The sequence below is a fragment of the Apium graveolens genome, chromosome 1, assembly GCF_009905375.1.
Source record: "Apium graveolens cultivar Ventura chromosome 1, ASM990537v1, whole genome shotgun sequence".
NCBI classification, from domain to species: Eukaryota; Viridiplantae; Streptophyta; class Magnoliopsida; order Apiales; family Apiaceae; genus Apium; species Apium graveolens.
Window position 1 is genome coordinate 192,136,749 of NC_133647.1, and position 22,871 is coordinate 192,159,619.

Sequence of the window (22,871 nt, forward strand, 5' to 3'; positions counted from 1 at the left end):
TTGGTGATTCTGAACTTTTCGGAAAGATCTTTTCATTATCTACAACTTTCGTGTTTCGTGTTTTCCAAGAAAACATCGTTTAGATGGTCAAAAAGGCTATATTCAGATCTGGTCAGATTTTGAGGTAAGATTTCGATCGATCTTGCTAGTGTTTTCATAATTGTGTGTTATGTGTATATATTTGATTAACAAAACATGGGCTAAGTGATGATATATTTGAAATTATTATGTGTAATGGAATATGTATCGATGTATATATGTGATATCTAGACGATAATTTGAGATCTCTGATTTATGCCATGGTTTGTGAAAATATCGAATAAAAATTTAGGACCGTAGTCACCGGATTGTAGTGGCAGTTTTCAGAAAATTTAGGACCGTTATCACCGGGTTGTAGTGGTCGTGGCATGAGTTATTGATTTTGAATTATTGTTGTTATGTGTTATGTGTATTGTGTGTATCCAATAAGAATAAGAATAAAAATAAAAATATATATCGAAAGTGTTTGTTTCGAAATCGTGTCGTTTAGATTATTGTATTTTGTTATATGTGTTCATGTTACTTGGCCAACTAGTTGGATCGATTGGTCTCTTTATGGGCTTCGTAGCTCATTATTTACAATTTCAGGTTTTGCCTAAGAGTTCGAGTTGGATAGCATTCAAGTTCGAGGACTTAGATTTAGAGTAGATTGACTTTTGGACTTTCGTTAGCTGCGCTTTTGTAATAGTGACCTTTGTAATAGAATTTCGGTTTAATAATTTATTTTGTATTAGTTTTGGTTTAGAATTAATAGTCCGGAAGTGCGGGCTGTTACAACCATGAAAGCTGGTGAGTGGTTGGGTGAAGATGAGGAATGAGGTGGAGGAAGATGGGGAGGCAAGATAGTCAATTGTTAATTGATTTAATTAAATTAATTTGATAGTTAATCAATCAATTATTTGATTTGACAGATAATTTTAATGAGTGCTTTGATTGAAGTCTTTTTATGTGTACCTTTTATTTTGGCCTTTTAGAGGAAATAATGTGCCAATTTATTTGGGTTGTTTTGGCATTTTAGAGGAAATAATGTGCCAATTTATTTGGGTTGTCTTGGCCTTTTAGAAGAAATTGTGTGCCAATTTACTGGGTTTGTTTGTGTCTAACTAAAGTTTTCTTTGTTTAGACTTTATTTTTATGTATTATACGTATATTTATCTTATAATAAATTTTATAATCTTATATAATATTCTCTTTTATTATTTTTTAATATTTTTATTTGTCTCAATTGTTTTTGGGTGATATTTAAGTGGCAAAATATTTGGCCATTTTAGAGGATACTGAGTGCCAATTATTTTGGCTTATTTGTGTCTAACTAAAGGAATTCCTTTTGGTTAGATTTTACATAAATATTAATATTTCTACCTTTCATATAATTATGCTATTAAATTGAATTTCAGTATTAATTGAATCTATATCTCTGACCGAAAAAATTTAAGGGTTTAAATTATTTTGTTATTTTTATCCAGGTGTGGTCTTTGAATAGGATGCTTGCTGGACTAGATTTGAAAGTCGAAGAGTTGGATTAATGTACAAGTAGTCTGCTCGAGCATATACTTCAGGTAGGTATTTCAACATGATGGTAGATGGACGAATTACGAAAATCAAAATGTTGGATCTCTCAACAAGCAGTCTACTGGAGCTAGGGATGGCAATCGGGTCGGATTGGGTCGGGTATTGCTGAATCCATATCCAAACCTGAAATTTTTATCCATACCCGAACCCGACCCGTACCCGAAAAATACCCGAAAATGAATACCCGAACCCGATCCATCAGATTTCGGATCGGATTCGGGTGTACCCGAAACCCGAATTTTTTTTTTGAATTGGATATTCATACCCGAACCCGAAATCGGAACCCGAACCCGAACCCGAACCAGAAATCTGAAAATTTATATAATTATTAATATTGCAAGTGCTTGGGATTGAACACGCGACTTGCTGAGAAAGAATTTAACGTGTCATCTTCAACCACTCCACCGCATCATTAATTGTGTTATTATATATATAGCTAATATTTAAAAAATCAACTCAATTGATACCCAATTTTTAGATATATCACTAAAGGATATTTTTTAACCTCACCCGTTAAAATGATTGAATATTTATATTTCATTAAACTTTATAATTAATTAATTTTTAACATAAATTTAAAAATATATGTTCTAAAAATTATATACTATATGTAATATATAAAATTCTAATATTCTATATATATGATTCGGGTTTTTTTAGATTTCGGGTTCAGATCGGGTTCGGATAGAGTTTCAGATTTTGGATCGGGTTTCGTATCGGTATACCTAATATCCAAATCCAAATCAAAAAAAAATCGGGTTTAAAAATTAAATTTATATCCAAATCCAAAAAATCGGGTTCGGTAAATCCAAAATTTCGGGTTTCGGATCGGGTATCCGTCAGATCGGATTATTTTGCCATCTCTAACTGGAGCAAAGATTTCAGATAAATAATTGTATTTTATTTTATTATTTTGATGTTCTCTCTTCAGACCTTAAGGCGTTATTGTCTAAGTTTCCGAGGTCATCATTCATGACCTAGCTTAGATGATAAACGTTATTGTGCGAAGAAAACTCATTTTTTGCTCTTTTGTATCTTTGTACAATCTATATTCGAGATTACATATCTCACCGACAAAAAAACACATAGGAAATCAGTGCACACAAGGTCATGGTTCGAATCAGCTGAACTACATTTTGTCTGAATTGAGTCACGTTTATTTTTTTATAAAACGAGCTGAACCGAGTTTAATAATCGAATGTAAAGTAATTTATAAGATCAACTCGTTAAACGAGTCGAACCCAAGCCGAATAATGCCAAATTCGAGCGGAGTTCGAACAAAAATTAGTTGCCGACTAATAGTTCACATAGATTTTTTATTCGACCAACTTTAGAGTATAATTTATATTTTTACAAGTTAAATTCAGATCAAATACTACACTCTAAACTTGTTTATTAATCTGTATCATTTTATTTTCAAGTCAAATTTTAAGAACAAATCTAATTTTAATTCAAACTATAGATACATTCATAACTTTAGAGATCATACATTACTTTTTAAATTTTTAATAATAGAATATTTATTATGTCTTAATGTTTTACTTTAATTTGGTTTATATAAAATTACAAGTTATTTAATGATATTATGAAAACGAGAATATTGGAAAGGAATAAATCTTGATAGCAATGTTTGATAGTTACTTATGAAAAAGACTAAGTGTTTAATTCTGAACTATAAACAAAATTTTTAAAATAATAATTATTAAAAATTAGGTGATTAGTAGTAATGTATTATTTGTAATATATATAAATTTTATTTGAGCCAATTCAAGTTAGCGAATTGGAGCCAAGTTTGAGCTGAACAAATAAAAAACTCGATTCAATTCGATTTAAAGTTTATTCACAAACAACATTGTTTATTTGCATCACTGCATATGCATGTGGGTATATCTTTTTATTGAATTTTCTTCTACGTACTTTTACCAATTTGAACGTTTATATACTTATTTCTTACTTTTCTGCGTACATGTTTTTCTATTTTTTTTCTGGGCGTACATGTTTTTCAAATATAAATTATTATAATCATTGAGTCCTGGTTATTAACTAAAACGTACCAACTGAAACAATTAAACTCGTGATGATTAGTTAGTAGTAGTAAGTATGATTCGAGATAGTCCCGTTAAGTTCTAAATTGATCAGCGGAATTGCAACATGACTTTTTTGGCAAAGTCAATATTTTAGTAGTATTTTACATAACTAATTGTTAGTTGGATACAATTTTTTTATATTTCTATATTCAAATTTGATTACTGGAAAATTAGTCAACAACCTATGCATGCATATATGTTGAATGGAATCTGCAAAATTTCTCGAATTTACACCGTGATTGCCGCATTTCATTTATACTACTAAGTTTATATAAATTTTTATATCATTGCTTCATTATCACCTATTTTTAATTTTGAATATATACATTATTATTATCCGTTTTTCCATGAAACGAGGAGTTAGGTCATTAGAAAATTCGAGAATCTGACAAAGTTACGTTCATAATTGAAATTGACATGATTAATGATAATCACATGATAAGTACGAAGATTAAGGCAGAAATGCTAAACTATTATGGAAGCACGAGGGTATGCTATGCACTGCCTAAAGGACATAGAGTTCACACGTATATCTCCATCATCAATAAATTCATGTTAGGGTTCATTTGATATTGTTGTTGCAGAAAATTGTAACAGTTTTTTGCTGAAAAATTAACAAAAAGGTGTTTGATAAATTTTAAAAATTGATGTCTGGAAAAACGCTTTTGGTCTAAAAAGCTGTTATTAGCAAAAACATGTCACTCATGCTTTTGGAAAAAACAGTTTTCAGCTTTTGCGGGAAGTAACTATCAGTTTTAACATCAAACCTTCTCAAAAATATTATTTTATATAATATATCTCAAAATATACATAAATTAAAAAAAATTACCAAACAGTTATCTAATTTACCTGACAGCACTTTTTCCATCGGCACAACAGTTTTTAACACAACCCCCAAACGGAGTCTTACTCAATTGAACTTTTTTAAAATACTGATATGTTTGACAATTAGCTGTTAGTTGTAGCAAAATAGTTGTTTTGACTATTTGATTTAATTTAGCCGTTTTAATTAACTGATTAAATTTAACCTTTTCGAATAAAAATATTTAATAATTAATTATTTTAGTTAAAATTTTATTCTATTTACTCGAGGAAATTCTTTGATAATAGTTTTTTTCAAAATTAGCTTTTTAGGATCAAAAATCTATTTTAAAAAACTAATAAGCAAACATTGATATTAGAGGTTTTATTCGGTCAAATTTTTAATTTGATTCAAAAAATTATAATTTAATTCAAAAAACTAACTTTTAAACACGGCTATAGTCCAAGTAGTTTACTATTTTAATATGCAATTTATATTTAAAGCAGAAAATTAGTAGCAAAAAGTAAATCGAATTATGAAAAATATGTTTTTTATTCTTGATGAAAGGAATGTTTAAAACCCTGCAATTTTAAGTTTTTTCTAAGATTACTTAATGATCTATCTTAAATCACCAACGTATTATACATTCGAATAAATAGTTGAGCTAATTAAGAGTAGTAGATCTATTGCAATAAAAAATAGATAAATTTCAATGACAAAGCTCATTAATATTGATTAGCTAAAAATGAACTACATAACATCAGAGCAGAAAACATACGTGAAAACAGGTGTATTTTACCTGCATGGCTGCATGCCTCCGTATAAGGGCCTGTTTGGCTTCACATAATAAGTAAGTTATTCGCTTATACGCCCGTAAGTATTTATTTATGGGTGTTTGTCGACCCAACTTATAAGTTGTAGCTTATAAGTTGTAGCTTATAAGTTGAATGTTAGTAACGACGTACTTTTTTTCGACTTATTTTGATTTTTCGTTTTTTATTAACTTTTATTTAAAAATTTATGTTTTTACATGTTTTTCTAATTTAAAATTTACGAATTAAGATAATTATATTGAAAATTTATTTATTTTAGTTTAGTTAAGTAAAAAAAATTCTGACATTTAACCAAACACTTATTTAAATTATAAGTATCCATCTACTTATCACTTATAAGTCCCTTATTCATTTTAAGTTATAAGTTACTTATTTTAATATTTTCCAAACGTGCCCTAAGACTTCGACAACTTAATTTGCAAAATTCTACTTCAATAATCGAAGTCCAAATGCTTTAAGCTCTGGGTACATATAATAATATTCATCAAAATAATTTTTGGATAAGTGAGTAATATGGAACACACTATCTAAAAACGATGAAGAAAGATTGTGTTAAATTACAAACCGGAAATCCCATTTCGTTTTTCTAGCTAGCATATGTCGAATTTTAAAAGAAACATGTAAACAAGATCCGAATTTATAAATTAATTCCCCGGATTAAACATGGTAAAATGAGTCTGAATTTGAAAAATTGAACCGATATCTGATCTGATATCTGAATCAAAAAATCTGATAACTGTCTGAAAATTAGTTTAAAACGATCCAAAAATTACCCGAATCGAAAATTTAACCGAAAATAATCCAAAATACTAGATCCGGTTATAATTTGAAAATGATCAAAATCGAATAAAATATTATTAGAACCGAATATAACCCAAATTATGCAAAATTTGTACTTTAAACAATTTTATGTTTATAATAACATAGTTATTAAATCAATTTTTTATAAAAGTATATTATATTATATTGAAAATACTAAATTAAATAAAAATATATTTTTTTAATCTCACAAATCGGAAAAGATAAAATACCTTATGATTCCAAAATATCTGAACTGAACTTAATTTAAACTGATTGTTCGATTTTAATTCAAATTTTATCTAATTTTAATTTGAATTAAATCCAAATCAAATCACATCCGATTTAATTTGAATTTTCAAATATATTAAAATTCAAAATTGATCCAATTTAAAACCAAACTGTTTATTGGAACTGCCAGGTCTATTCAGGACAACCCTCGACATTTCGAAAACCTTGGGTTGGATAAAAGAGGGAAGCACTAAAAATACTGCTCTACAAACTCACGTATAAACTATTTTATCGAAATACGTAATAATCAATTAACGACTGTCATACGATACAATTTTCTCAGATGGAGGCTGTTTATGCTTGTGTATATTACTCGCAACTTTACGGCAAAACCAAACATTTTGTTAAGATAAGGGGTAAGAAACGTTCAAGCACTTTTCTTAAAAGAAAAATTCAGGGTGTTGTGAAGCATAAATACTAGATACATTCAACCAGGTGCACTCCTTATTTGACCTATCTACTCTTATCAACATCAACTTACGTACCCATGTAACCATCCGTTTTAATTCAATTCTTAAAAAAGTTAATAAACACAAAGCAGTTATATAAGTATCCAACAAGAGCCTTTATTACATTCATTTCCTACACACTACAGAAAAAACAGAGAGGGATTAAGCAACTAGTGAACAGAGAAACAGAGCCATGGGTAACACCTTGGGAGGCAAGAAAACAACAAAGATAATGAAGATCAACGGAGAAACAATCAAGTTAAAAACTCCGATTCAAGCCGGAGAAGTTACTAAAGACTATCCAGGCTTTGTTTTGTTAGAATCAGAAGCTGTTAAGCATTTCGGCATTCGGGCAAAGCCATTAGGAGTTCATCAAGAACTTAAACCTAGAAGGCTTTATTTTCTTGTCGAGTTGCCGAAATTTCCTGAAGAAAAAGCACCGAGAAAGGTTAGATCAGGGATCAACATGAGTGCTAAAGAAAGGCTCGATAGCTTAATGCTAGCTAGGCGTTCGGTGTCTGATCTTTCATTGTTGCAGCCAAAGAGTAGTATCATTATGGAGGAAATTCCGAAAGAAAACATCGAAAATGATACGAAAACTAAGATTAAAATAAAGTTGCCTAAGGCGGATGTTGAGAAGGTGATGAGGGAAAGTAAAAGTGAAGCTGAGGCAGCTGAGAAGATCATGCAACTTTATATGACCATTAGTTCGAGTGCCGGGGATGGTAACAGGGTTCATGATCATGGTTCATCGGTGGCGCATCGACAAGTTCATTGGAATGAAGGTGGTATAGGACGGATTAGTGGTGCTGTGAAGGCGCGTGAGGTACTTAACTTGCTTCATTATGTGCTTAGTTTCATTGTCATTGTTTAAAATTTTTTGGATCAGACCGGTTTTTGTGGCATGTTGGTCTGAATTGCATATGGACGTGAAATGGTAGGTTGGTAATAATCTAAATATTCCTATTATTAAATCATAACCATCATGTTTGACCCCTTTTCTTATGCTCTTATGCTTCTGCTTTCTCATTGACTTTATTGTTAGCTTCTCATCTACTTGTACATTATCCTATTCTTTTTCTTTACTGTTGCAATAATTATAACAAGTTTAAACACGGGCCAACTGTAGATGTTTAGTTCACGAGACCTACGCATAGAAAGCCGTTTATAAATACATATCAGACATTTATTTACGAAATATATCAATTACGTTATAACGCTAGTTCATATTCAACATCATTGCCAAAATATCCGAATGCAGAAAATTTCTCATGTATTCATATTAATTTTTCGTATTAAACTTATCCGTAAAAATCTCGCATACATATTGATCATATTGTGAATTAAAGTTTGGATGGTTATATATGCAGAGACGAGTGGGATTCACGCCGATCAACGAAGGGGAGATCCAAGTAGCAGTGGCATGACATAAATTAAATTAAAGCTACAGCAGGTTTAAATATAAGAGTCAACTCAAATCTCTCCAACTTTCGGCAGAGTTCTCAGATTCAAGAAGATGCACTACCTTAATTTTGTATCATTGTAACAAAGTAAGGAGGAAAATGAGGAGCATAATTAGTTAATTAACGTGAATCTGGGATATGTATTGACTTTAAGATAGCTTTAGGGGGATTATTAGTGGAAGGAGATCTTAAAAAACACATCATAAACATGCTTTCTCGATGTATTAAAGTTGTGCACGCAGCATTTACATTTTCTTGTCACGAGCTGATCTAACAGTATAACGAAGTTCCGTTGAAATCTTTTGAGTTGTGACTGATGGATCGTTTCCCAAACCTTATCGCTCTTGATCTCTTTCATTAACTGCAATATCAAGATCGGTGTTTTCACATGATTTTTTCATTGTTCAAACTTTTAGACCCAAATTTGTTTAAATTCGCCTGTAAAGTAGTCAAATAGAAGGCTGCTGTGCAACAGTGCAGGTTATTTTAAACGTTTAAATGGGCTGATTAATAGTTATTTGCTTATATATGTTGATTGTTGGGTGGAAAATAGGGAGTCGGCCCGATGTAATAATTAACCCATAAAAAGTAGTTTGCATCTAATTAATTGTGGGATTAAATCTCGAAGTGTGGCTGATATCAAATTTAATAGGATATTATTTAAATTATTAAAATTATAATAGATATAAAATACATACCTTAAAATATTTATTCGAAAGTTAAGAATTACTTTTATGAAATTCTAGACATTTTTCTTGAATTATACTATAATCAAATTAAAAATAATGAATTCTAGTATTGTAGATAATATAGTGAGATTTTTAAAATTTTATTTATTAATTATTTTATTTAAATCACACGGTATCCATGATCAGGTAGAAGGATTAAATATATTGCTTTAATAAATATATTGTTTTAATGTAATAGTTTTTCTAATGTATGCACAAGAAAACAATAAATACTAAATTTTATAAATTTGGTGTATATTTTATTGGTGAAATTGTTGTGTATCTATATATTATAGATTTTATTTTGATGCATGAAATACTGCCACATAATCGCTTCTCTATGTTAACTTGCACAATTTTTTTTAAAATTTTTTTGCAGTGAAAACAAGATTCCTCGGTGCAGACAATCTGAATATCAGGGAATTTGTCTGCTTTCAAACACTTGTGTGTTACATAGGTGCATACTTAAGTTCTTTTTTCTTTGTTACATGAGGTGTTTCTATTTTGGTTACTTGCATATCTTAGAAAATGCCGTGTATGTGCATAATGCATAGATATATTTCTCATAATATATCCTTACACTTATTCACTTGGCATACTTAGATAGATAAAAGGATTCACATTTATGAAGTATAATGGTATTGATTAAAATTCTTTATACTATAAGAAAAATGTCCATAAATATCGGTTTTATACTATAAGAAAAATGTTCATAAAAATCTGTTTCTGACCGATATCTATATTGTTTTGCAACCGATGTTGATGACGGTGATATCTATTCTATACATTGACCATACACCGATATCTTTTACCCCATTAGACATCGATTTCATTCTGAAAAGGTGATGTCTATGCCAATTAAACATCACTTTGGCCTGATGTTTATATAGGTTGTAAAAATCAGTTTGCACTCACAAAAAGTAATTTGTATTTTATTGGTAAATATCAATTTTTACACAATAAAACTGGTTTTATGTATAATTAGTTATTACACTACTTACATACATGATACAAAAATCAAATTACTTTTGAACCAAAATAACAACCAAAAATAAATTCAATATTAATAAAAAATATTATAATATTATTATTCTCACATTAGTGAGTAAAACAAATATGACTTGCATATTCCTATTCTATTAGAACCGAATTGTTAATACATTGATCCGTAAAAATGTTTCGAGCTTGAATTATAGCTTCTAAATATTGCTAGAGGCAGGGCATCACCGGACTTGGTGTATTTTTCTGTGTACAAGCATCTGATGGTGTTTGGCCTCTCGAACACTTGCACAAATCATACCCGCTTCCTGGGGTAGCTCAACAAATCTGACTTTACCTTATTTCCATCGTCCTCAAAGTCCACTACATTACTACCATTCAATATGATATCATCCCTAACAGCGGTAGCCAGAATTCTTTGCAATGTCATGCGACTTATAACTCTTGTGACCGGAAGGCCCCGTTCTGCTGCACCAAACCAAACCATTACAGCTGATTAATATACAGCAGGCAGAAACACTCAATCTTACCAGGGAAACATCACAAGCTAAACACCAAACCAAACCATTACAGCTGATTAATTTTTTTTAAAAAAATATAGCTAGAACTTCTTGCAGCAAGTCATCTATAGGCAAAAAACACACTACACGCATCACAGTTATGTGAGTCGGATCTGTATCATCTATTGAACAAAACAAAAATAAAAACATAACATGTCAACCATTACACACCGGTACTTGCCTACATATAATAAAAATTTAAGTCAAAGATGCAAACTTTAAGTCCTTACAGCTAGCTAGCATAAACACAAAATACACAGAGCGAAAACTAACCCTCCAATCACTTTTTTCTTACTATAATAACACTAAGTGTGTATGTTATTCAATATACCTCTGGCTCTCCATGAACTAGGACGTCAATGTCGAGCTCTTCCTGTAGTTTGACAACCTTATTGATTTCCTCCTTGATAGCACTGACATAGTCTTCCTCAGAGATCCTGGAGACAGAATGTTAATACAGAAAGCAAACAACAGAGTACTAAGCAATGAAAGAACAAAGAAGCCATTACAGAACACTAACTTCTTGGCCTTGTACTCTCGGAGAACTCTCTTAAGCTCAATTATCTGAGGCAAAGACCCAATGGTGGTTGTAGGGAGAATTGGGAGATTAAGCTTCTTTTGCTGAGCATCCAATCTGGCACTGACATTGGTAGAACGACGATGATCAGAACCTTTCAGAGCAGCAGCCTGAGAAATAAATAAGTCAATAGCAAGTAAAATTTATTTAGTACATTCAAGCCACCTATATAGCTGTAAGAAATTGAATAGTTCACTAACGGCCTTCTGAACAGCCTTATTGTTCACTCTAGAAGAGGATTTTCTTGAAGCCCGAGCTGAGGCATTAGTAGACAAGAATGCCCGGGTAATAAAATGATTGAAGTTAGCAACCAGAACATCATTAAGAAAAAATTTATACAAGCAAATATCATACATATTAAAGAAATCTAGTAATCACATTACTTTAACTATTATATATTGCGACTAAAGAGAAAGAAGATATTTGGCATTGCAATGCATAAGGGGCACTGCCCTTTCGGTAAAGGGTGTTTTCATTATCGTATATCATATTATCATCTTCAGTGGTCCACGGAGGACTACATAGCTTTTCATGGAACAAACCCAAACACAACAGCCGCAAAAGTAATTCAGAACACTAAATGTCAAGTAAAAACCAACTGAATAATTGTTTAGGTTGAACATGAAAAATTAATAAATACAAAGAGACTTCCTAGCTTCAGGATTTACAGTTTGTACATAACCAAAAGTACTGTGGCTTTGACTTTCATCACTCAATATCTAGACCTCCATTGCTGCTTGGTGTTTAAGTTGCTAAGCTCATAATCCAAAACCTCTTTTACCTACAAGAAACATACATACCAATAAAAGATACTCAATTAGATGGAAGACTTCAAATTATCAATTCAAGCGCATAACAACACACGTACTATATTTATTGACCCTACTAATTACTGTGACATGCCCTCAGCCATGTCTTAAAAATAGAAAGACATCGATAAAGGGAGTAATATTTAGTTATGGGGGGAATATTTGGTTAAGGGGGAAAATAATTGGGGATATGGCGTTTTCAATTTTTAAAAAGTGAATTTAAGACATCGGTTTGTAAATAAGCGATGTTTTAAAAATAGAAAGACATCGTATAATCACGGGATGATGTCAATAATGCTTTAGACATCGGTGACATCAATGACTGATTTCTAATGTGTGATGTCTATTAACATTTTTCTTGTAGTGTTAAAGTCTAATGTGTGATGTCTAATAACATTTTTTTTGTAGTATTAAAGTCAAAGGATTGAATTTTCTTGTGCAGAACTTGGAGGAGCCTTCAGATACTCGTATATATGCCCGGGTTTCAAGATTCTATCCAGACTCCTGGGGCATGCACCTTGTTTACCCTTCTTGCTTCTAATTCCCGAGCTTGCTTGTTATTTATATAGATATAAGAATAACTGGTTGCAACTGTCTCTTCGAATGAGATTGCCGGTGTGCCTTTTTAACCACAGTTTTCTAGTATCACCTCATTCCGATTTGATCATATGTATAGTTTATTTTGTGGAACACTTCTTGTTAGATCTTTTAGCTTAATATGATTTTTAAAAAGGATCCAGAATTGTGATCTACCTCCCTTGTAGAATGGAGCAGAACTGTGAATATATTCAGATATCTCTAATGAGATTGTTACGATTTAGTGCTTTCTTGGAGGCCGTGCATATTCACTATTGCTTCTTGTTATTAGTAGTAATTTGCATGATGTACATCTTGTTGATTGGTATCATGAAAATCAAATTGTATTTCATAAATTCATACCAATTTTCAAGCTACTAAATCCCAAAAAATAATGATATCTATCATAAAAAGAAGTTTGTTCAACAAATAATTTGATATGGTATCAATATATATTTAATCAAGACAATAAAAAAACCCACCCTGTTTCATTGATGAAATTTGTCTTGCCTAATATTACTGCTCTCGTTTGACTTGAAAAGGAGAGAAGTTTTCTTAATACTATATTGACCAACTTGCAGTTTGCATACCTGAAATGTTTTATTTTCGTACTTTTGGGTTAAATTAAAAGGTCACCATTTATATGATTAATTGTTATGATGCTCAAACTCTTTAAAAGGATCGGACACGGACATATATCAGAGTGTCCGATTTTTTGAATTCTAAATTTAAAGACCCGGGGACACGTTTTATAAGGGTACGACACTTGGATTTGAACACAACAATAATTATTAATGATATATTATAATGAATTCTTATAAACAAACACCTATAATTTTATATAATATAATATATAAAATTTTGAAAAATAAGGGTAAAATAATATTTATTATACATATAAATTTATAACATGTACAATATCAAAACTTAAAGGATTAAATTATATTGTATAACAAATAATTAGAAATAGGCTATCATATCGGATGTGTCCATTTTCTGGATGTCATTTGGATCCGGATCCAAGTGTTAGTGTCACCGTCGTGTCCTGTGAATACAGGTACGACAAGATTTTCCAAAGAGTTCGAGACTCCGAGCATCAATTGTACATTTTTCAAGTATTTAAAGGACTCCGAAAAGATGTCCTCGAAAACTTAAGAAACCATTAATTTTATGAAGGGTATACTAGTCAGCAGACATTAAAACGATTATATGCTCTGTAAAACTCTCTATATAAAGCTATTTCCCCAGTTTTAAGTTTAAAATCATAATTTCAAACAGTCCATACCTTTGAAACCTTAAATATACAACTTAGATGGGTGAATGGGTAGTCAAAACTGCTTGGACTATTATGAATATTAGTCGTAGATTTTTATGATGCATTGATGGAGATGATAAGTGGATTTTATATCCACTTGGAACGCTTTATTACAAGCTTAAATTGGTGTTTTGGACTCAAGTTGTTGGTATTTTGGTGTGTTTTTGTGTTATTGCATTTCAGGTATCAGTTATATGAAGAAATGAGCTTTTAAAGGAAATATGATAAAAAGTGATCAGATTTGGAAGCCAATGCCAATGTCAAGTTGTAGAGAATCTCAATAGCTTCACGTGGGCAGTTGAATCGCCTAATTCTGACGAGTAGAACTCAAGTTATGGCCAAAACAAGATTCATCACAAATTTTTTCCAGACAGGAGCTGAGCGCCCGCCCAGGATAGCTGAGCGGCCGCCCAAGGCGCGGCTGATCACTGATTTCGCTGAAAAGCCTTTTTTGAGTGGAATTTGATGATTTTAAGGGTCCAGGTCCACTAGGGGCGTATATATACTTAAAAAAAGGGTTTTCATCATCCGAGAAGATTGGGATACCAAGGAGAAGACCTAGAAGTACAGAACAACTCCGAAAAAGAAGATCTTGTTTTCAACTTGTGATTCTTTGAATTAGTTGTAACTTTTGATGCTCGTTTTCGTTCTTGTTGAACCTAGATCTCGTTTATTCGTACCTTAATCATTATTCATTTTATTAAGACCTTGTTTTATACCATGATTTCATTGGAACCCATGGTGACGATGAGTTCAATTATGGGCTAATCGCTATCATGGGATTCTAGCGGATTTACTTATGAATTTCAATAATTAATTTGTTTTGATATCTTGGTGTGTGGTGATTGATTGATATCCTAGTATTGGTTGTGTTTATTCGTCTTATGTGCATAGTTAACATATAAGATAGCGTGTTAATCTCTATGGAAGCGGCAGTGAATATAGAGGTTTAGAACTTGCCATGCTAGCATAGGTTCATGTATGTGTATGCATGATTAGTGGGTAACTCTAACCGTGTTACTTGCCCTATGTAATCAAGATAGATAACTTATGCTTAAACCGTTATGTTGTCAAATTCTATAGACATATAGGATCTCAATATAATTGGTGCCTATTTAGCTTCTATCTCTTTTGTGGATGTCTGGTAGAATGGTACTCGTGCAACGAAAGTTGGCGTTTATCAGTTTCGTGTTATCTGATTAGTGTCGTCACCATCACATGTTAAGATTAAGAACGAAAAGGCTATTGAATGAAGTAGTAATGAAGTTAGAATCCCATATTTGTCATATATATTAATTCAACCTCAATTCTCTTAGTTAATGTTATTTAGTATAATTTCTTAGTTTAATAAAAATCCAATTTGTTATTTGTCTTAGAATTGAGCGATAACCATACATTGTTGCATAGGTGCATAAATTGAACTTAACCTAAACCAGTCTCCGTGGAAACGAATCTGATTTATATCTTATACTACTTGCGAATGTGTATACTTGCGTAAATATTAGCGCGTGTTTTCGCCCTAATATGAGCTGATTGGAGCCCTTTAAGAGCATGAAGCACGTAAAATAAGCCAGACAAATAACGACTTTTTTGTTTTCCCCATCAAAGTGTAAAAGTAAAATACTTCAGGTATGCATGCTACAATTTATTCTATTATATTTGACAAATTATATTTTCAAAGTCGGTATGTGAAATAGAGTGATGTAGTTACTTATCTTATCCGAGTAGTCATTCTGATTAAATTAAGTATTACCGTCCAAGTTTACAAGTTAAGATGTTGTATTAGTAATTAATCATATAACTTACAATCCTTGCCACAGACTTACAGCCAACGGTTGTCTGATGGGATGACCCCGAAATCTTAAGGGTTCCAAAGCATGGTGAGATTTTTTATACGTGCATAGATCACCTCTTGGTGTCTTAAAGAAGATAACATTAAGGCAATACATGGTATGCTTTACTTCCATCAAATATTTCCTTTCGCTCTATACTGCAAACTAGAGCATGCTTGCTTATTACATATTTTTTTTCTAACTTCTGTGAACAAATACTTTGATATATTGTAGAAACATAGTGTTGTAATAAACTTGAGATAATTATACTGCTGTTTCATGTTTTGGAAATGATACAAAATCGGGGGAAGATTGAATATCGTCAAGTATATTTAGAGTGGTTCACTAGTGACTGGTCCTAGAGATTACTGTACTTGTCGACTTGAGGCAGGCTAAAATGTAACATATGTATTAAAATAGAAGTTCCATTACTTTTTGTTGTGTTTATATTGTATATAAACCTATTTGGTACATTTATCTATTTGTTCATAATGGTCAAGGAAAATGGTGAATTGGTTACCTGGTGACTGGTCTTGAATCTTACTGGTGTCAAATATTACTGTATTGGATGGCTTAGGCAACTAAAATGTAGCTTCTTTATTGTAAAAGCAGATCTATGACATTTTTTTTGTAATTTATAGAAACCTATTTGATACCTCTGTCTACAATGGTCAGGGAAAATTTCCCTCCATTGTAGCATTAAAGTTTCTTTTAATTTATTTGCACAATCTTTAAACATTTGTTCTCCTAACCAGTGCCAAAAGCTTATGTTTGCTATGGCCTGTGGAAAAACCTTCACTTGTTCACAAAAATATCTTGCCAGTTGTTGGCATTGTGGGGAAATGCTAAGCCCTTCCCCGAAAAATTATGGTACGTAAATCTGTAATAATGCATATATAATGTATTAGTATATATACTCTTTTCTGCTAGTATTTACCTTCAAAGTCCAATTTCAATGTAATTTTTAGATTCTCATAATAAACAGTATAACCCTTGTTTCTGATCACAAGAAATACACAAAACTAAGTACAACGATTAGTAGATGTAAATATGTGGAGTGAATTGGCACTGCTTGCATGCCTGTATTGCAACGGCTGAGTAATTTTTTGTACATTACTACCTCAACAGTTAGAGAATTATCAATTCGATAGGCATATTTTTATAAGAATGAATATAGTAACTTTTTAAAAAATACAATACAAGACTACGTGTAAACATTAGCAGTGTTTACATCCTGAATAATAACAATATCACATCTCTTTAATACACAGTACTTCCTTCTTTCAAACAGAGCCTTCATTTGAAGTTGTTGAAGATGATATCTGCGAAATTAGTAGTAATCCTCTTCATGGCTCTCATCTCAATGCATGGTAATGCTACAAATTTATATACTAAAACTGCAGCTGTTTTTTCATATAATTTTAAATTTTCAATTTCTTACTATGTTAGAAAAAGAAAAAAAATGATATTCAATATTTACATCTAATGATTCGACCCTCAACACCAAGAATATTAACAAAATATATTTACGTCTAACGATTATATTATATTATTAGTTGTTTCATAAGTCATTTTTTATGAGAAAAATATTTTCTTATAGACAACAAAATAAATAATAAAATTTATAATATTTTTGGAAGTTTAGTAACATTATTATGATGAGGATGATCCCACAGGTGGAATTTGCAAATTGACGACATTGATTTGCAAGGATGAACATGTTGGAAAATGTGGGTATTGAGCCCCACATTGTCAAGTCATTTTGAGATGTTCTTGAGTGGGTGTCGCTTGGAGTATGTTCTCCTCCGTGAGGGCTTTCCGAGGCACTTTGAAACACTCAAAATGGTTAAGGGATGAATGAGATACGATCATTCAAAGTTGGTCCCTTGAAGGTGGAATTGTAGATGTGAAAACTTGTATCCCACATTGAAATGGAAAAAGGGGTTTCCATTGCTTTATATAGCACAACACTCTAGTAGTGTTTAAAAGTGTTAGTAAGGTGTTGCTCCATCTCCTATGTGCGCGCGCAGGGGGGTGCAAATTGTGGGATTTCGAGGGGTAATCCGAGGCTTGCGAAGCCTTCGCGCTTGCCCGCGTGTGCGACGTGCGGACACGAGTGTAGCAGAAAATTGGCCCGAATAATCACGGACTAGTTTTGCTAATTTTTTATTGGGCTTGGGCTCTTAAATAAATATTCATTATTCAGTATTTATTTTATAAATATGAATTGATTTGAAAGTTATAATTCGATTCAATTACGGATAATAATTGACTCACGAATTAAATTTAATTAACACGTTTAATTAAATAAGAGAAGTAGTGCACACGTTTCTCTAAGCCTATATATTTTCGCTATAGGGTTTAGGGTTTTACACACTCAGAAAACACAGCCGTCTCTAAACACAAACCCTATTCTTCTCTTTCTCGTCGGTGATAGTTTCTTACTCTGTTCTAGCTCGCCGGAGGTGCTGTTTGTACAACGACACCGTCTTCTCGTTTTATCCTGGGGGGCTGTCGGCTCGCACATACGGTGAGAGGCGAAATAGCTTTAAGGAGACAATTCCTTTCAACTGGACTCGAGAACCCTCTCATATCCTTATCTCTCTCATTTACTTTTCTGGTTTACACAATTATACTCGCACACTGTTATTCACACACACTGTTTTAGTTGTATGTATTAATCGCAGATTGTTTCACAATCTTAAAGCTAATATTTTATACTTTTGTGACTGATACATCTGTATCTGCTTCTTTTGTTGAGTAACAGATCGATGGAGAACCAAACTGTGAACGATCCGATGAACATGACGGCTGATCCTAACGCGCAGATCACTGGATCTGATGGGGTTCACCAGCAGCCGATTAACCCTAACGCACAGATCGTACGATCTGATGGGGGTCAAACGCCTGTTGGACATATGCCTTCGGGACATGTGCCTGTGGGACACACTGTTATTCGACAGTTTAGTGTTCCTCTTGGACATATATCGGCAGGATTCACTCATCTGATCATACATGCAGTGCCTACTGGTGTGCATACACATGTAGTACAGACGCACGTACCATCTGTTCCAACTGTGGTGCCTGCTGCACCTGTTATGCCAATTGTGCCTGCTGCACATGCTGAAAAACCTGAGAAGTTCAACGGAATGAACTTCAAATATTGGCAACAAAAGATGCACTTTTATCTGACCACGTTGCATATGGATCGCTTCCTTAAGGAAGAACCACCGTTGCTCACTGCTGAGAGTAACATGCGGACTGTGTATGCTGTAGATGCTTGGAAGCACTCCGACTACATCTGTCGGAACTATGTGTTAGATTATTTGTCTGACTCGTTGTATAACGTATATAGCGCGAAGCCACAACTAAGGTCTTATGGGAGTCACTTGACCATAAGTATAAAACCGAGGACGCTGGGGCAAAGAAGTGGATTGTTGGCCGCTTTCTTGATTATAATATGGCAGACTCTAAGACTGTGGTCAGTCAGGTGCAGGAACTGCAGGTGATCATTCATGACATTCACGCTGAGGGAATGGTCATAAGTGAATCTTTCCAAGTCGTTGTTGTTATTGAAAAGCTTCCACCTGGATGGAAAGATTTCAAGAACTACCTTAAGAACAAGCGAAAGGAGATGTCTATAGAGGATCTTATTGTTAGACTTCGTATTGAAGAAGACAACAGAGGGTCCGAGAAGAAAGTTAACATTGCCACTGAGAAGGCAAACATGGTGGAGTATGCTCAAATCTCCAAGCCCAAGAAGACTAATTCTGGTAAAGGGGCAAAGCTGGCACCCAAGGGAGGGATTTCGAAGTCGAAATTTCAAGGAAAGTGCTATAACTGTGATAAAGTTGGTCATAGGTCTTCTGACTGCAAGAAGCCCAACAAGAAGAAAGAAGCAAACATGGTGGAGAATATCTCCAAGGAGATGTGTGACATAGACCTTTGTGCTACGGTCTCTGAAGTGAACCTGGTCGGTTCTAATCCACGTGAATGGTGGATTGATACTGGTGCTACTAGGCATGTTTGCTCAGACAAGGCGGTTTTCTCTAGCCTCAAAGCTTCCGATGCTGGTGAGAAGCTCTACATGGGGAATTCAGCAACTTCTACCATTGAGGGTGAAGGCACGGTGATCCTGAAGATGACCTCTGGGAAGAATCTGACTTTGAAGAATGTACTTTATGTGCCTGATATTCGCAAGAACCTTGTGTCTGGTTCTCTGTTGAATAAGCATGTATTTCGTATTATAATAGAGTCAGATAAAGTTATTTTGTCTAAGAGTGGTATGTTTGTAGGCAAGGGTTATCTAACTGATGGGCTTTTTAAGCTCAATGTAATGTCCGTTAAGGACGAAAATGAAATGAAGAATTCTTCTGCTTACTTGCTTGAGTCTCCTAATTTATGGCATGCTAGATTAGGACATGTAAATTATGACACTTTACGACGTTTAAGTACAAAAGAATACATACCAAAACTTACTATTGATTCAAAACATAAGTGTGAGACTTGTGTTGAGGCAAAATTAACGAGATCATCATTTAAACGTGTGGAAAGGAACACCAAAGTGCTAGACCTAATACATAGCGACATATGTGATTTAAAATTCGCTCCAACAAGAGGAGGAAACAAGTATTTTATTACATTCATTGACGACTATATAAAATACTGTTATGTATATTTGTTGAAAAGCAAAGACGAAGCTATAGATAAATTTAAAATCTATAAAGAAGAAGTTGAGACACAACAAATTGAGAAAATCAAAACGATATGAAGTGATCGTGGAGGTGAATATGTTGAACCATTTGGGGAATTCTGTTCACAACATGGTATAATCCATGAGGTCACTGCACCATACTCCCCTCAGTCAAATGGTGTGGCTGAAAGGAAGAATCGCATTCTGAAAGAAATGATGAATACGATGTTGTTAAGCTCTGGGCTTCCACAATCGATGTGGGGAGAAGCCATCTTAAGCGCAAATAATATTTTAAATATTACGATGCGCAAGAATAAGGATATAAGTCCTTATGAAATATGGAAGAAAAAGAAACCAAGTTACCAACACCTGAAAGTGTGGGGGTGCCTTGCAAATGTACTGATCCCTACACCGAAGAAGGTGAAGATAGGTCCTAGTACTGTGGATTGTATCTTCATCGAATTTCCTCTACATAGTACTGCATATCGGTTTCTTGTTCATGAATCCAAGATTCCTGATATTCAAAAGAATACCATTATGGAATCAAGGAATGCCTCATTCTTTGAGACGTTGTTTCCCTGTAATCCAGGAAACCAACAACCTACGACGTCTAAACGATCTCATGAGTCTGTAGATGATGATATTGAGAGTGACGAAAGTGAAGACGAAAATGTGGGGGTAGTGAGAAGGAGCAAAAGATAACGAATGGAGAAATCCTATGGGTCTGATTTTATGACCTATTTGCTCGAAGAAGGTGACCCAAAAACCTATAAGGAGGCGGTTACCTCACCTGATGGGCCTATGTGGAAAGAGGCCATCAAGAATGAAGTTGATTCAATTATGCAGAATCATACTTGGGAACTAGTGGACTTGCCAACTGGTTGCAAACCATTAGGTAGCAAGTGGGTTTTCAAGAAGAAGTTGAAAACTGATGACACTATTGATAAGTATAAGGCCAGACTTGTGATTAAAGGATACAAGCAACAAAAAGGCCTTGATTATTTTGATACATATTCTCCTGTAACGAGAATAACGTCCATAAGGATGATGTTTGTTATTGGTGCAATGCGTAATCTAACTGTACATCAAATGGATGTGAAAACAGCTTTCCTAAATGGGGACATAGATGAGAAAATCTATATGGAACAACCCGAAGGGTTTGTTGTCCCAGGACAAGAAAGGAAATTTTGTAGATTGGTGAAATCATTGTATGGTTTGAAGCAAGCGCCTATGAAATGGCATGAAAAATTTGACGAGGTCGTGCTGGCTAATGGCTTCAAAATCAATAAATGTGATAGCTGTGCCTATTACAAGGATAACGAGAGTGGCTATGTCATGATGACACTATATGTAGATGATCTACTTATTGTCGGAAGCAATGATAAAGTGATCAAATATACCAAGGACATGTTAAAATCAAGATTCGACATGAAAGACATGGGACTAGCAAATGTAATTCTGGGAATTCAAATTTCTAGAACATCAGAGGTTCTCGCATTAAGTCAACCACATTATGTTGACAAGATCCTTGAGAAGTTTCTTAAGGATGACTTTGAGAAAGTTAGGACACCTGTGGATATGACTTTGCACCTATCCAAGAACAAAGGTGTAGCTGTTTCCCAATTGGAATACTCGAGGATAATTGGTAGTCTGATGTACCTCATGAGTTGTACAAGACCAGACATTGCATACTCAATTAGCAAGTTGAGTAGGTTTACGAGTAATCCGGGAGCTGATCACTGGAAAACGATCATAAGGGTACTAAGGTACTTGAGGGGAACTCGAGACTATGGACTGCACTATGGCAGATATCCAGCAGTATTATAAGGATATACTGACGCAAATTGGAAATCTAGCAAGAAAGCACTTGAGTCTACGAGAGGCTATGTGTTTACATTAGCTGGAGCGGAAATATCATGGAAATCCTCAAAACAAACGGTGATAACTCATTCCACGATGGAAGCTGAGTTTGTGGCACTAGATAAATGCGCCGAAGAGGCTGAATATCTACGTCAGTTTCTGGAGGATATTCCGAGATGGCCAAAGCCTGTAACTGCAATAGGGATTCACTGTGATAGTCAATCCGCTATTGGCAGAGCACAGAGCACGATGTATAATGGAAAGTCTCGTCATATACGACGATGACACAGTTCCATTAGACAATTGATCTCAACCGGAATTATCACTATTGACTATATACCGTCAAAAGATAATATCGCGGATCCACTAACCAAAGGGTTATCAAAAGAAGTGGTTGAGAAATCATCGAGAGGGATGGGCCTTAAGCCTATTGCTTAACGGCATCATGGTGGACACCCAACCATTGCTGACTGGAGATCCCAAGAACTTGGTTCAATGGGACAACTAAATCATGATGACCAAATCACTGTGGGGGTAACCCCTGGCCTGTTCCTATGATGAGGAAACAGTGAGACACGTAAGGTACGA

The 22,871-nt window shown here is 33.6% G+C and overlaps 2 protein-coding genes across 8 annotated transcripts; one reads left to right on the forward strand and one right to left on the reverse strand.

Annotated features, from left to right (window-relative positions):
• Window positions 1–6,986: 6,986 nt before the first annotated feature.
• Window positions 6,987–8,637, forward strand: LOC141674383 (uncharacterized protein At1g66480-like). Its single transcript, XM_074481092.1, has 2 exons — window positions 6,987–7,697; window positions 8,242–8,637. Exons 1-2 carry the CDS (start codon window positions 7,065–7,067, stop codon window positions 8,296–8,298), a joined length of 690 nt encoding a protein of 229 aa, XP_074337193.1. The 5' UTR covers window positions 6,987–7,064; the 3' UTR covers window positions 8,299–8,637.
• Window positions 8,638–10,114: 1,477 nt separating this feature from the next.
• LOC141723433 (5-methyltetrahydropteroyltriglutamate--homocysteine methyltransferase-like) lies at window positions 10,115–12,180 on the reverse strand. Of its 7 annotated transcripts, XR_012576283.1 has the most exons (5): window positions 12,067–12,180; window positions 11,867–11,979; window positions 11,142–11,308; window positions 10,953–11,058; window positions 10,115–10,529 (listed from the first exon to the last, which is right to left on the reverse strand). XR_012576283.1 is itself a non-coding variant. In XM_074525245.1 (4 exons), exons 1-4 carry the CDS (start codon window positions 11,552–11,554, stop codon window positions 10,497–10,499), a joined length of 447 nt encoding a protein of 148 aa, XP_074381346.1. In that variant the 5' UTR covers window positions 11,555–12,155; the 3' UTR covers window positions 10,115–10,496. The 7 variants fall into 7 exon arrangements, 2 of the variants coding, with proteins under 2 accessions (XP_074381346.1, XP_074381338.1); XR_012576279.1 differs by having other exon boundaries at window positions 11,142–11,979; XR_012576286.1 differs by having other exon boundaries at window positions 11,876–12,155.
• Between the last annotated feature and the right edge of the window lie 10,691 nt (window positions 12,181–22,871).

Coding starts and splice junctions, on each gene's coding strand:
- LOC141723433 (XM_074525237.1), bottom strand. CDS start 11,554: ATGTATGATATTTGCTTGTATAAATTTTTTCTTAATGATGTTCTGGTT. Junction 11,262..11,363: donor AATTTCTTACAGCTATATAG/GTGGCTTGAATG, acceptor TACCAATGTCAG/TGCCAGATTGGATGCTCAGC. Junction 11,059..11,141: donor CGAGAGTACAAGGCCAAGAA/GTTAGTGTTCTG, acceptor TTCTGTCTCCAG/GATCTCTGAGGAAGACTATG.
- LOC141674383 (XM_074481092.1), top strand. CDS start 7,065: ATGGGTAACACCTTGGGAGGCAAGAAAACAACAAAGATAATGAAGATC. Junction 7,698..8,241: donor GTGCTGTGAAGGCGCGTGAG/GTACTTAACTTG, acceptor TTATATATGCAG/AGACGAGTGGGATTCACGCC.